The sequence below is a fragment of the Dipodomys merriami genome, unplaced genomic scaffold, assembly GCF_024711535.1.
Source record: "Dipodomys merriami isolate MVZ:Mamm:240054 unplaced genomic scaffold, mDipMer1.0.p SCAF_30, whole genome shotgun sequence".
Taxonomy (NCBI): Eukaryota; Metazoa; Chordata; class Mammalia; order Rodentia; family Heteromyidae; genus Dipodomys; species Dipodomys merriami.
Window position 1 is genome coordinate 18232035 of NW_027204493.1, and position 14545 is coordinate 18246579.

The 14545-nt window shown below is 36.2% G+C and overlaps 1 protein-coding gene across 1 annotated transcript in view; it reads right to left on the minus strand.

The window, feature by feature from the left end:
* Pde4d (phosphodiesterase 4D) overlaps positions 1 to 14545 on the minus strand; it is a 1379127-nt gene that overhangs the window by 1078361 nt on the left and 286221 nt on the right. Inside the window, exon 3 of the mRNA XM_070041218.1 lies at positions 13895 to 14028. Coding sequence (XP_069897319.1) covers positions 13895 to 13936 — 42 coding nt within the window. The 5' untranslated portion in view covers positions 13937 to 14028. The remainder of the gene's footprint in view (positions 1 to 13894; positions 14029 to 14545) is intronic.

Here is a 14545-nt window from a genome sequence, read left to right on the forward strand (position 1 = left end):
ATCTACCAATAGGACTGAGGGCTGTCTTTAGCTCTTAGTATGTTATCTGAATTTCTAACACTCCTACTAATTCTTCCTTAAAGTTTGCATCTCTGTTAAATTATCTATCTGATACTGTTGTCACACTTTTCCATTCACATCAACATATTGATCATGGTTTATTGTCTGATAATTTCAACATTTATTCGATATATTCCATATATGGAAGATTTCTTGATATTGTCACTTCGGAATGCTTTCTGACACCTTCACATATATTCTGTAATCTTTTTCCAAAGTTGGAAGTTTTGTAACAATAGTAGATACTGAATTATATAGATTTATTGAATAAAGATGAGTATGATTTTAATTCTAGTAGGCCATTATCATGAGAATTTGATTTATATAGTTAGTAACTGAGCTAGACTTGAAGTCCATTCTTACTATCATTAACAATAGTGAGCACAAGTTTTAGTTTGGTCTATTAATATCTTATGCTTGGATTGCAGAATGTGGAATTGAGTATTTGTTCTTTCTCTCTGTTAGTTCCTATGTTGGTTAGTTTTGATTGATTATCAACTTTATTGGATTGAGAAACATCTGGGAGAGATTAGTAATGCACAACTCCAGGTGTGACTGTGAAGTGAGACACAATTATTATCATGAGAGACCTAACCTAATGAAAGGCTTCATCCACTGATGAGTTCATAATAAGATGCCATTCTCAGGAGTTCATGGAAAGTAAAAGAAAAAGAAAGAGGTAATTCAAAGGTGGGGGGGAGTGGTCATGGGAGATGTATCTTGGCTCCTTCCTGTTGCTTCTCTGCCTGCTTCCTGTTGTCTATGAGGTAAGATCATGTGCTATGACCTCCCAGCCACGATAGATTGATACTTCTTTAACTATGAGCAAAATAAATCTTTTTCCCTTAAGTTGTTTCCACCAGGTCTTTCGTGACCGTGGTAAGAGAGTATGACTAATACAGATAAGTTTTACCAAGAGTAGAGGGTCATTGCTATAATTAAATTTAACTGCATGATTCTTAAGCCTCTGAAACTGATGTAGGAGGAATATGGAAAAGTTTGAAGTGGATTGATAAGTCTAGAATGCTGTAAGCAGTTTAACAAGAGAGCTGATAAAACTCAGAAAGCTAACAAAAGTGGGAAAGACAGGGAAAATGCAGATAAAACTTCAATGCATATCCTACAAAATTAAGAATAGTGAAGGAAGAGGTAGGTTAGGAGGAATAGGTAAGAATGTTGGAAGGAGTGATATTGACCAAGACATATTGTATTAATAAACCACTTTGCTAAATGGCAACTCTGTGTACAATTACTTAAAGATAATAATAATAACTGATAGAAATAAAGATAATTTAGGACAATATTCAATGTTCATAAGATTTCAAGTGGAAATGAGGTCTCTATTGCAAATTAGATAAAATGTCATTTGCATTCTGCCAATGAATTTGTCTATTTTGTACATGTTTTGAGACTCTGAGAGAAGAGAAATCTAAAAGAAATGGTCTAATTAATTTAGGGAGGATATATCATGGCATGCTAGAATTCAGGCTATTGCATAGATATTACTGGCTCCTTTTACCCAAATGTACATTGAGAATCAGGAACAGAGAGTAGCACAGAAATATCTGAAAGCATGCAGTTTGCCAAGAAAAGAAGTGTTTGTATATGGGGGTCACAGAAAGTGTGGTTTTAAAAGAGATCAGTGCCATCAAGCTAACCCACAAACTACACAGAGGTAACAGGAAACTAAACTTCATCTATCTCAGGTTCCCATGAGTCTAAAATTTACCCACATATGAAAGGCTTCCCCTTGAAAAGAGACCACTCTGGGACTCCCTGCTTATACAGGCTCATTGATAGAAATGTTTTCCTAGGTCCATGCACCCAAGCACTCAGGATTCTGCAGTCATGGTTCAAGGAGATCTGGCTATCCAAAAACTGGTGGCAGACCTTACTGTCAACCACATGATGCTGGTTTCACAAGCATGTAGAATGCAAGAATCATGTTTGTTTTTACCAAGACTTCAAAGGAAGGCTCAGGAGAATCAGAATTCCAATAAGCAGCCCCTGAGAAAGCAATGCATCAAGCTCTAATGGTAACGCCTAAACTGTAATGGAATCACCAATAAACAAGAGATGGCGGAGGGGAAGGGAAAAAACAAATCGTTTAAATAAGGATATAGGTGGACTCATTGCAACAATGAGATGTACAAGTCGTATGTCGAAAACAAACTTTACAACTTTGGTGGTGGGGGAGGGAGGGAGGATTGGGGGAGCAGGAGGAGGGGGGAAGATGGGAAGGGGAAACAAAAGAGGAGGCTACAATGCTTGATAAGAAATGTACTCATTATCTTGCCCATGTAATTGTAACCCCTCTTACAGTATTTTCACAATAAAAATTTTTTTAATTATTAAAAAAAAGAGATGGCAGGAACAAGTAGAAGAATGACATGGGTACAAGTGAATCAGACCAAAAGGGAAACAATTCATGCTGAATTTGCAAGGATATATGATAAAGACTGCTCATATTCATGCACCATATTGTTTGTGCTAAATGTGATTGTTTCTCATAGTGCTGTAGATGTTCTTTCTGCATTGGAGTTTTCTTCCATTATACGTAGGATTTAGCAAAGTGCTGGTTATATGTTACATAGCAATCCCACTTTTGGGCATTTACCCAAATGATCACAAACAAGACCATACGAAAGCTACCAGCACAACTATGTTTATTGCAGCATTATTTACCATAGCTAAGATATAGAACCAACCCAGATGCCCCTCAGTAGATGAATGGATCAAGAAAATGTGGTATATATACACAATGGAATTCTATGCCTCCATCAGAAAGAATGACATTGCCCCATTTGTTAGGAAATGGAAAGACTTGGAAAAATTATATTAAGTGAAGTAAGCCAGGCCCAAAGAAACATAGGTCCTATGGTTTCCCTTATTTGCAATAACTAGTATATGTCTGAGTCAAGCAGAAAAGGTCAGATAAGTTGATGTTAGGGGAATGAACCCCAAGATAAGCATTCAAATGGTTTTTTTTCCTTTCATGCAATTGTTTCTAACATATTTACAAGATGATTTCTATATTGCTTTGTATGTCCCTCCCCCACAGTATAATCCATGCTTTTACTGTATTTGATGTTGGTATAATTTGTAGAGGGGAAGAGAAAAAACAAATCGTTTAACTAGGGATACAGGTGGACCCATTGCAACAATGAGATGTACTAGTCTTTATGTCGAAAAACGAACTTTACAACTTTGGTGAGGGTGGGGAAGGATCAGGTGGGGGAAGGGGGAGTATGGGAAGGGATGGGAAGGGGAAACAAAGAGGAGGCAACAATGCTTGATAAGAAATCTACTCGTTATCTTGCCCATGTAATTGTAACTCCTCTGTACGGTATTCTCACAATAAAAATAAATATATAGATAGATAGATAGATAGATATAGATAATTCTTGGACATAAGGAAGGAACCACATCATCCACACTTGGTACCACAATTGAGAATTCTCTGAGTTAAACAAAGAAAGATGGGCTTGAAGGGGTGACAGTGTCTAAAGAGAAATCTACTCTTTACCTGACTTATGTAACTGTAACCCTTCTGTATATCACCTTTATAATAACAAAAACATTTTTTTTATAAAAGATAGGCTCAATGTAACCTCAGGTGAACTTTAGGGTCAAAATGGTGCTTATCAGCAGTGAGTTGGTTGGAGTTGCTATGACTAGGATATAAAATAAAATAATAGAAATGTTTTTCAGAGGAGAGCCACTCAAAATATTGCAATGGCCTTCTATTCTCCTCATCAACAAATGAATAAATGAAAAGGATTGATATTGAAGTAAGTTTCCTAAGGTAACATATTGGTGAATTTATAAAATCAAGGCTCAGGATAATTCATTTTTTAGTCTAATGAAAATACATACAAGTGAATAGGTGTTAATGAACATATTTGTGAATCTTGCTTTATGTCTATACACATATAAATATTTATAACTGTGATAATAGAAAGTTAAAAATAATTCAAGTTTCTTGTCATTCATAGTATGGCACTAAAAATATTACAGCTTTAAGGAACCATAATAACTTACAATGATCTTGATTTAAGGCCATATAAAAAATTTCTTGCTGGTGCTAGTGGCTCATGCCTATATTCCTAGCTACTCAGGAGGCTGAGATGTGAAGATTGCAATTTGAATCTAGCCTGGGCAATAAAGTCCATGAGACCAAAACAAACTTTAGAATTTTGGCCGGGGAGGGAGAGGTGGGAGATGGGAAGGGATGAGAAGGGGAAACAAAGGAAGGAGGCAACAATGCTTGATAAGAAATGTACTCATTACCTTGCCTATGTAATTGTAACCCTTCTGTACGGTATTTTCACAATAAAAAAAAAAGTCCATGCGACTTTTATATACAATTCACCACCAAAAAGCTGGAAGTGAAGGTATGGAAGGCTGCCAGCCTTAAGCAGAAAAGCCAACCAAGAGGACAAAGTCCATAGTTAAAGCTCCACTACCTGCACAAACATACAAAATATCCTCAAAAACACTCTCCTATTTCTTAAAAATCCAGTAGACAAATTTGAATCTATTTGTAAGAACTAATTCCACTTTCAGTCATTGGTTTTGATTTCTAGGAGTTTTTTTAAATATATTTTTTATTGTAAAGATACTGTGCAGAGGGGTTACAGCTACATGAGTAAGGTAATGAGTCCATTTCCTATTGAGCATTGTTACCCCCTCCTTTGTTTTGCCCCTATCATCCCTTCCCTCCCACTTCCCCCACTGCCCCACAACAAGCTGTAAAGTTAGTTTTCAACATAGTGTCTTGTATATCTCATTGTTACAATGTGTCAGCCTGTCTCTTTATTTCAGCATTTTGTTATTTCCCTTCCCCTCCCCAAATTAGAAAAATATATATACAATATCAGGGTACCAAAATCAAATAGAGTGAAAACAGGGGCTATACCATGGGGGAAGAACATACAAAAGAAACAAAAAAATTACACAGTACATTATAAGTACATTAAAAACAACAGCAACCAAGATAAAACCTCTTGTGTCCCTATCTTAGGATTCATTTTGCTTAATACCATCTTATATGGTCATATGTACATAGCTTTTGATCTTTTCTGCTTGTCCTAGACATATACTAGTTATTGCAGATAAGGGAAACCATGGGACCTTTGTTTCTTTGGGCCTGGTTTACTTCACTTTACATGATTGTTTTCTAAGTCTTTCCATTTCCTAACAAATGGGGTGGTATCATTCTTCCTAGGAGGTTTTTAAATCATTATTTTCGGAAACCAGAACACATATGCCTTCTAAATAAGAAACCCTATACATCAAAGACTATGCTCTTTTCTTCCTTCCTTCCTTCCTTCCTTCCTTCCTTCCTTCCTTCCTTCCTTCCTTCCTTCCTTCCTTCCTTCCTCCTTCCTTCCTCCCTCCCTCCCTCCCTCCCTCCCTCCCTCCCTCCCTCCCTCCCTTTCTTCCTTCCTTTCTTCCTCTCTTTCTTCCTCTCTTTCTTCCTCTCTTTCTTTCTTTCTTTCTTTCTTTCTTTCTTTCTTTCTTTCTTTCTTTCTTTCTTTCTTTCTTTCTTTCTTTCTTTCTTTCTTTCTTTCTTTCTTTCTTTCTTTCTTTCTTGAACTCTGGGCCTTGGGCTCTCTCCCTCAGCTCTTCAGCTCAAGGCTAGAGCTCTGCCACTTGAGCCACAGTACCACTTCTGGTTTTCTGTTGGTTTATTGGAGGTAAGAGTCTCACAGACTTTCCTGTCCCGGCTGGCTTTGAACCATGTCCTCAGGTCTTAGTCTCCTGAGTAGCTAGGATTACAGGCATGAGCCACTGGTGCCCAGCTTCACATATGCTCTTCGCTGACTATGTGAATAATTTCTTTTAAATTGGAGGAAAGAATATAAGTTGTGAATCCCCACATGAGCAATTAGGACTTTTCATTTTTTCTGGTCCTTCTATGTACACATACATCTTTCCTCAATGTCCTTGCTTATTTTTGAATATCCATTCAGAGACTATTGTCTTCGAGCTGTGTTGAGGTCCCCCTTGGTATGATTCATACAATATTGAAATAGAACCCTGCTGGCAAATTAATACTGTATGATGGCTTCTCCCAGAGAAATACAAGTTAGGCATTTAATAATACTTCAAAGAACATGCAATAAGCAAAACTTTAAAGCTTGTAGTTTCTGTTTTAATTTGTAGGGAAGATCATCTTTATTGTGGAACTCATGTTGTCATTTGTATTCACAAGTTTTAATCCATTTGCTTTTTCATGATGACTGAACCAGATTCTCTGTGAAGCCTTAAAAATGCAACCTGGAAATGAATCATGATGTGTTAACTCTCTAAATTCCTCAGTTATCATTTGATGTTCAGGCCCACGGAATATAACTGCTATCATGCAGTTAAAGAGTTTAGATGGGCTTAATAAATACTATTGACTGGATTAAAGTAAGGATGTTGAAGGCCACACACGATGGAATTCCAAACACAGAAACAACACTTATAAAACAAACTCACACTGCTAAATCAGGAAGAATGGGGGCATGGATGAAATAAAAATATACGTTTTATGCAAAATGGCTTTTCTTCCCCAGTCTGTGTGTGTGTGTGTGTGTGTGTGTGTGTGTGTGTCATGGGGCTTCAACTCTGGGCTTGGGCGCTATCCCTCAGCTCTTCAGTTCAAGGCAAGCACTCTGCCGCTTGAGCCACAGTGCCACTTCCATTTTTCTGGTGGTTTATTGGAGATAAGAGTCTCACGGACTTTCCTGCCCAGGCTGGCTTTGAACCATGATCCTCAGATCTCAGCCTTCTGAGTAGCTAGGATTTAGTCTTTGTTTTAAATAGTACTTTTTACCATCTCCAGGCATGTGGGAGGTGAAGGAAGACCAAGGATAGAAATAACTGGTGGCAGGGCCATTGGCAATTATGACTTCTCATTTGTACAACTCAGAAGAGCCTGTCAACTGTCAAGGCTGAACTTTTGCAACAATGAAAGTATATTTATTTTATTGTTGGTGATGATTTGGTTCTTGATGGACTTTTTGGTGACTGTTGTTGATTTGGCTTATAATGTTTGTTTCATTGCTTTTATGTTGCAACATGCTTCCAAAACTCCCTTTAGGAAATACTAAATTTGGGGAGTATTTATGACAAATCCAATTCTTCTTTTATTCCCATTTCCTCCATCAAGACACATTAGAGTAAAAGGCAAGACTATAATTTGAGCTCTCCAAGACCACCTCTATGATGTCCTTTGTAGCATGGATCATGGCAGCAAAGTAAACACACAGATGATTTTAATTTATTTTGGGAGTGCTTGTTTACTGATGGCCATTTTAAGGATTAAAAAATAATAATTGACCAAATTTGATAGTTGGAAAATGGGCTTTAGTTAAAAATATGTGTTTTTAGTTACTCAGGAGACTGAGATCTGAGGATCGCGGTTCAAAGCCAGCCTGGGCAGGAAACTCCGTGAGACTCTTATCTCCAATAAACCACTAAAAAACCTGAAGTGGTGCTGTGGCTCAAGTGGTAGCATGCTCGCTGTAAGCAGAAGAGCTGAGGAATAGTGCCCAAGCCCAGAGTTCAAGCCCCATGACCGACAAAATAAAAATACATAAATAAAAATAAAAATATGTGTTTTTGCTAGAAAAAATTGTACATCCAATAAACGAATATATTTTTCTTTAAAATTTCAGGTTGCTATAGACATACTAGCTGTAAGAAACATTCTTAATTATTTATTGTCAAATTGACAAAAATTCCTCTACAGTTCTACATGCTGTTTTAGTGTTTATATTGTTAAGTACGATACAGGCAATTATTTCTCGGACATAATCACTTGGAACTAAATTCCCATTTGAAATTGCCCCAAAATAAATTTGCAAACACTCACAATATTGAAGAAAAAAAGTGAAGGTTTCCTAAGACAACAATTTTGTGATTGGCTTTGGGCTGTCAGAGCAGTCTTGTGACCTGGGATTGATTTCAAAGTCAATGGCTACTGATCAACCACTATTCTTTCTGATCTTTTTTTCAGTACTTACATTTATTTATATTTTCAGCTATTCTTACCCTATTGTTCCTTATCCGGGAAAATTTCTTTTCAACAACTCTAAAATAATCTATGTTTCTGTAACAATGAGCATAATTGACAATTGGGACACGTTATTCAGAGCTCAAAATATCTCTACCAAACAAGGCCCCATGATGTGGTGGAGAATGAGTACATTGAGAAAGAATTGAGAAAGGACTTCTAGCTCCCTCTGAAGAAGAATTTAAGATTATCAACAGATACAAATGATTGATCAGGACTAGAGTGACAGGATGAAGAAATCATTTTAATAAATTATATACATTTTGCTGTCAATATGCTCTGTGAGGATGGAGAAGAAAATACTTCCTTCACATTGGTTGCCCAGAGCCAACACCCAGGTACCATGGAATGCATATGTGTCAGCTTTTGTAATTAAAAATAATGGGGGGGGGGGGATGCCGAGCTATAATGGCAGCTACTCAGGAGACTTAGTGAGGATCCCAGTTCAAAGCCAGCCAGGGTAGGAAAGTCCGTGAGACTCTTATCTCCAATTAACCACCAGAAAACTGGAAGTGGAGCTACGGTCCCAGTGGTAACAAGCTAGCCGTGTGCACAAAGAGGCTCAGGGAAAGCACCTGGGCCAGGAGTTCAAGCCCAGGACTAATACAAAAAAAAAAAAAAAAGGCTGGAAGTTATGGAAATAGCCAAATAGCCAACTAAGATGTCCTACAATGGATATGATGGATGAGTGAATCAAAAAAAGGTGGTACATATATACAATAAAATTTTACTCATGCATTAGAAAGAAAACATTGAGTCATTTTCAGGGAAATGGATGGATCTAGAACAGATCGTGTTAAGGGAAATAAAACAGGCTCATTGAGAAAAATGACAACTTTTCTTTCATATGTAGAAGCTAGATTAAAAAAAAAAACAACAAGCAAACACAACATTGGCTGGAAAGCAGGAATGATGGCCAAAGGACATGACATTTCCAAATGTAATTTTACTTTGCATCTGTGCTCTTCAAAACATTTTGTATACAAGATCTCCTCTGCACTTCTTTGGCCCATAAAATGTTATTGCAAGTGACACAATTAAAAAAAAAACACATTTTTTCCATACTCAACTTTGTCAGGATTGTACACTGTTAGAACTGTATCAGTCTTATACTTTAGGTGCTGATAAAGATAGCAGCGAATTGAGGCCAGTCTGGGAAGCAATCTATTATTTTTACTTTAACTGAAAACCCCTCAGTCTATCTTACAGAAGTAGTGGTGAAGAATAATGAATGCAGGCAGCTCTGAAATGCCATAACAAAATCCATCATCCTTTCCAAATTTCTCCTTCGTCTGCCATCTAAAGGCAGGCACGGCAGAATGAGATAAAGATGAAATGCCATAAATTACTCATCCTGAGCCATTAGGAGAATGATTGCTTCCAAAAAAATCACCAATGTAAAAGATAACTAGAAAAAGATTTTTTTGTATTTAAAAAGTAGTATAAAGTTGGTTTATAAGCATTGGACAATGTTTTTAAGGTTGCCGGTGAAGAGAAGCAATTTTAGAGTGCCATTGGTTTATTTCATCAGATGGGCTTCCAGCTTCTGGATTCAAAACCAACAGCCTACATAGGTGGACTTTAAATTCAGTATGAGAGAATTTCCCATGTACCCTGTGTCCTCCAACCAGCCAGGGCATGCTCACAGTTTTGAATAAATTTCTAAACCAAAATTCTATCCAAAATAACAGGGAATGTCAATTAAAGGCATCTGGTGAGTGACAAATTTATACAAATGTAGAAGATCCAAAAGAATACTAAGTCAAACAGAGGGCAATGTCATCAAGAAAGCAAATCCAACTGGGCAGATGCTGTCTTGAATTTTTCCATACTGAGAGGAAGAAAATGATTTGGGGTCCTGGAAATTCAGGAATTCAATGTACAATCCTACACATGATACTTCTCAATTCAATACACAAGAGAATTGATTAATGAAGAGAATCAAAACATATCCAGTTCATTCACTAGATGAAGTTTATGCAAATTCATGAGCTCAGAGAATAATAACAAAGATACGATAAAGAACAGTGTTTTTTTAAATGATGCCTAATTTTTAAATATACCCAAGCTATGGAAATTTTTATATTCTTCCTCCATGTCTATATCTTTCCTTCTATCTCCTGTTTGCCACCAAATGTAAAGATACTGTACAGAGGGGTTACAATTACATGAGTATACATATATATATATATATATATACCAGTTAATATATTACAGTTATATATAATATATATTACAGTTACATTAGTATATATATATATATATATTGCTCTACCAGTTAATATATATGTGTGTATGTATATGTATATACATACATGTATATATACATGTATGTATATGTGTGTGTATCTAGAAATGGTAGTTTATAAATACAGAGGCAGGACAATTGGGAGTTTAAAGTCTGCCCAGGAAAAAGTTACAGCCTATGTCAAAAACAACATATAAGCCAAAGGCTAGAATCATGGTTCAAGTGGTAGAAAGTTGACAAGCATGCTGAAGATCCCATGTCCTATTCTCAATATTGTAATGACCATCATCATCACCATCATCATCATCATCATCATCATCATCAAACTGTTATGAACTGAAGTCTTTGTCTCACCTACTTTCTTACTTTGAATCCCTAACTCCTAATATGATGGTATTTGGAGGTGGGACGTAATTAAATTAAGTGAGGTTCTATGCAATAGTGACCTAGTAAGACATCAGGGCTTGCTCTTTCACTTTCCCATGTGAAGATCCAGAAAGAAGAGTTTGTCTACAAGGCATCAGCCAACCAATAAGATAGCCCTTAGCAGAGCAGAATTGATGGACACCTCCATCTTGGATTTCACAGATTTTCCAGAACGTTGAGAAAACAACTTTCTATATAAGCCATCTAGTCTATGACCCAAACTGACTAACTGACTTTCTTTGACTTGCCTTGATTGTGTATTTACTTGAGAATTAATGTTCAATTTGTGAATCAGCATATAACCTGGGATAATAAAACTCAAAGCTAGTGATAAACAGAATTCTCACCTAGGTTAATTATTCAGCTTATACTTCCATCTTTTACACAATGTAGCGGTTGGCTAAGTGGTCTTGCAAGCTACCCTGGAATCTCTCCCATAGGAAGAAATCAATAATAAGGTGATTGCTTAAAAATAGTCTCCCCCCTTTTGTTTTTGTATGTTTTAGCCCATAGTGATATATATAAGACCTAAGAAGTGGCATGCAGATAGAAATAGAAATTCTGTTAATATTTAAAGCATCTCTGGATTTCAAACTATCACATTGCCCAAGAGCAGTCATAGATTCTAAATCAAATTAATTGTATAACTTTGCTTGTCAAACACAGGAAACATTTACTTCCAAGTATAAAATTTTGGATTCTGTCACAACAAACACTTAAAAAGTAGGGTGCATGTTGTATGTGACATTCATAGACCAATGTAACTTTTGCACTATAAAGTAACAATTTTTATCTAGGCAACATAGCTGGCTCTTTTCTCTAATTAAGAATAATTTCCTTCTTAGAGTCACTTGAATTAAGGGTAAGCATTTTCCTTGTGCTGGTGGGTTTGGAAGAAACTAGGAACCAGTGAAATATGAGCTCTATTGATGACATTTGGACAAAAGGAGGAAACAGGTTCTCTTACTCTGGAAAGCTTGAGCCTTTCCACCAATATGAAATCTTTTTAATTTTAATATATATTTTTATTGTAAAGATACTATACAGAGGGTTACAGTTACATGAGTAAGGTAATGAATAGATTGCCTCTCAAGCATTGTTACCCCTTCCTTTGTTTGTCCCCAACCATCCCTTCCATCTCCACCTCCCCAACTTCTCCCTTCCCCCCACCCCCACCCTGAGGTTGTAAAGTTCATTTTTAACATAGTGTCTTGTACATCTCATTGTTATAATGGGTAAACCTGTATTCTTGTTTCAGCATTTTGTTATCTCCCTTCCCTTCCCCAAATTAGAAAAATGTATATACAAGATGCAGGGCACCAGAATCAAATACAGTGAAAACAGAGGTTATATCATGGGAGAAGAATACATAAAAGAAACAAAAGAAACCATATAGTACATTATAAGTACATTAAAAACAACAGCAACAAAGACAAATATGAAATAGTTTGCATAAAACAAATACAAATAGGAAATCTTCTAGCATCATTAAGTACTTGCAGTACCTTACAGTCATGGCTCAGTTAATCATTTGCTTTTAGAATGTTTTTCCTCCAAGAATAAGGAAGTATCTAATGATATATTTTAATTAAACAAAATAGTCTCCCTTTTGCCATCATACATTTTTCTCCTATCACAGGTCTATGAAAATAAAGTGTGATAATAATAGTTTGCTTTCATATTTAATGTATAATAAGAAAATACAGCAATAGATATATTTGCAGTTTGATCATGTGTTTGCCATTCACTTTTGTTACAAGGAGCAACTCTGTATGATGATAACAAACTATAACCTCTGGTTCTGGCCTTTGATGTTATGAAAAATCTACTAATTATTTAAAAAATGAACCCAAACTTTCCCTCAGAGTTTGTTGAATTCACTTGGTTAAATACTAAATATAGTACCCATACTTTCCATATTAATTGTCTAAGAAAGCCTGTTGGGAAGTAGAAAAAAAAATGATGGAAGGGGTGGCATTAATCGAGATGCATTGTACTCAGAAACTGACATGGCAAAATGAACCTATCCATACAACTACTTAATAAAAGTAAAAATAAATTTTAAAAGAATACCTGAAAGATGTCCATACATACATAGTGAATAAATGGTAATGGTGACATTTGACCACTAGGAAAAATACTAGAATAAAGAAGAGAAGAAACGCTGTTGGACATCCCACAGTTTCCACTCCACATGCTTATGCTTCACTCTCAAAATGCTAGATCCTAATTCTATAGGAAAAAAAAAATGAAAGATGGCCCGGGGCTGTCACAATACAATCAGTAGATGCAACACAAAGTGCTCCCACACTAGAGAAATGTGTTTGCATTTGTGGTTTTTCTGTGCCTTCAAATGAATGCTCCTACGTCAGAAGCACATCTGTTTGGATGCCTTCTCCCCCTTGGGTATGTGAACAAAGGACATGTTCTTTGAGGTTTCCTGATGGAAATTAACAGTGTGCTTTCATCCTTGTCTTGTGTGGCTTTCTTTGAGTTGCTCTATTTGTTCATATTTCCTTTTGTAAGCTAAGAAGAGACTAAAAATTATCATGAATTTCCAAGAAGTTGGAAACAATACTTAACCTCCCATCAGGGCCCTGAGGATGTTCACTTAAAAATGTTTAAAAAAAAACTCAAAAGAAAGATTATAAAGACCCATATCAAGGTAGGAAACTCAAAAAAATTTCAGAATGTTATTGGTTTACAAGTACCTTTAACATAGTTCCAATTTACATTTGTTTTTATTTGCCCAGAAAGTCTGAGAAAAATTCAAGATACAAATTTCTTCAACTTTGATATTTAACAGCATATTTGTGACTCAAAAATCAGGGTGTTAAGTATCATATTAGCAGTCTTATATGTATGACTGGTAAGGCATAAGAATTGGTTGAAAGAAAATTTCCACCAAATGTCAACCAGGCCACACAAACAAATCTTCGTTTGTTAACGAGCTGCATACAGTTTGTGAATTGAAAGTTAACTAATGTTTTCCCACAAGCCTAATCGTGATAACACAGTGTTAAAGTCCAACAGAAACAGTAAGAAGTTATAGGTACATACTTTCAGAAAATAATAAAAAAGTGAAAGGTACTTACACTTTTGCTCCGAGAAAGCAAATCACCCGAATTTCTGTTCATGGTGGTGTTTTAAGGCCTTTGCACAGCACTAGTTGTTTTCAACGTCAATGCTCTCACTACAACAATCATCCACTCAAAAGCCAACTGGAATGCTGGAAAAAAAAAGGCAAGGAAATGTTTAATCAAGTATATGATTAACACGTGCACTTTGAAATGCTATCTTCCAGGACAATAATTCTTAAATAATTCATCACGACAGGCTAAAATGGTAATGTGTTTAAAGCCATAAAAGTACATATAAGCAATATTTCCAAAACAGCTTTTGTTAAATGTAAGTTAGACATGTCAAGCACCATCTGTTTGCTATTGATTATTTAAGTCTGCATGTTTAGTGGCTGAAATAAATCTGTACAGTAGCCGCAACCTAAGTTCTAAGTGTGAAAATGAAGATACAACTGATTTATGATATGTGCTGTTTCACCTTGAGACAGTTAAGAAACCTCAATTTTCCACTGATGGATCACCAAGGTGGTCCTGTGCCCCACTTAGAGGAACTTACCTACGTCTGAAAGGAAAGCCTGAGATCTGCATCATGGCTCTTGTTTCACTAGCAAAACATCAGTAGGACAGTAGGACCATCCCAGTGGCTCTGCAATCAATTTAATGAGT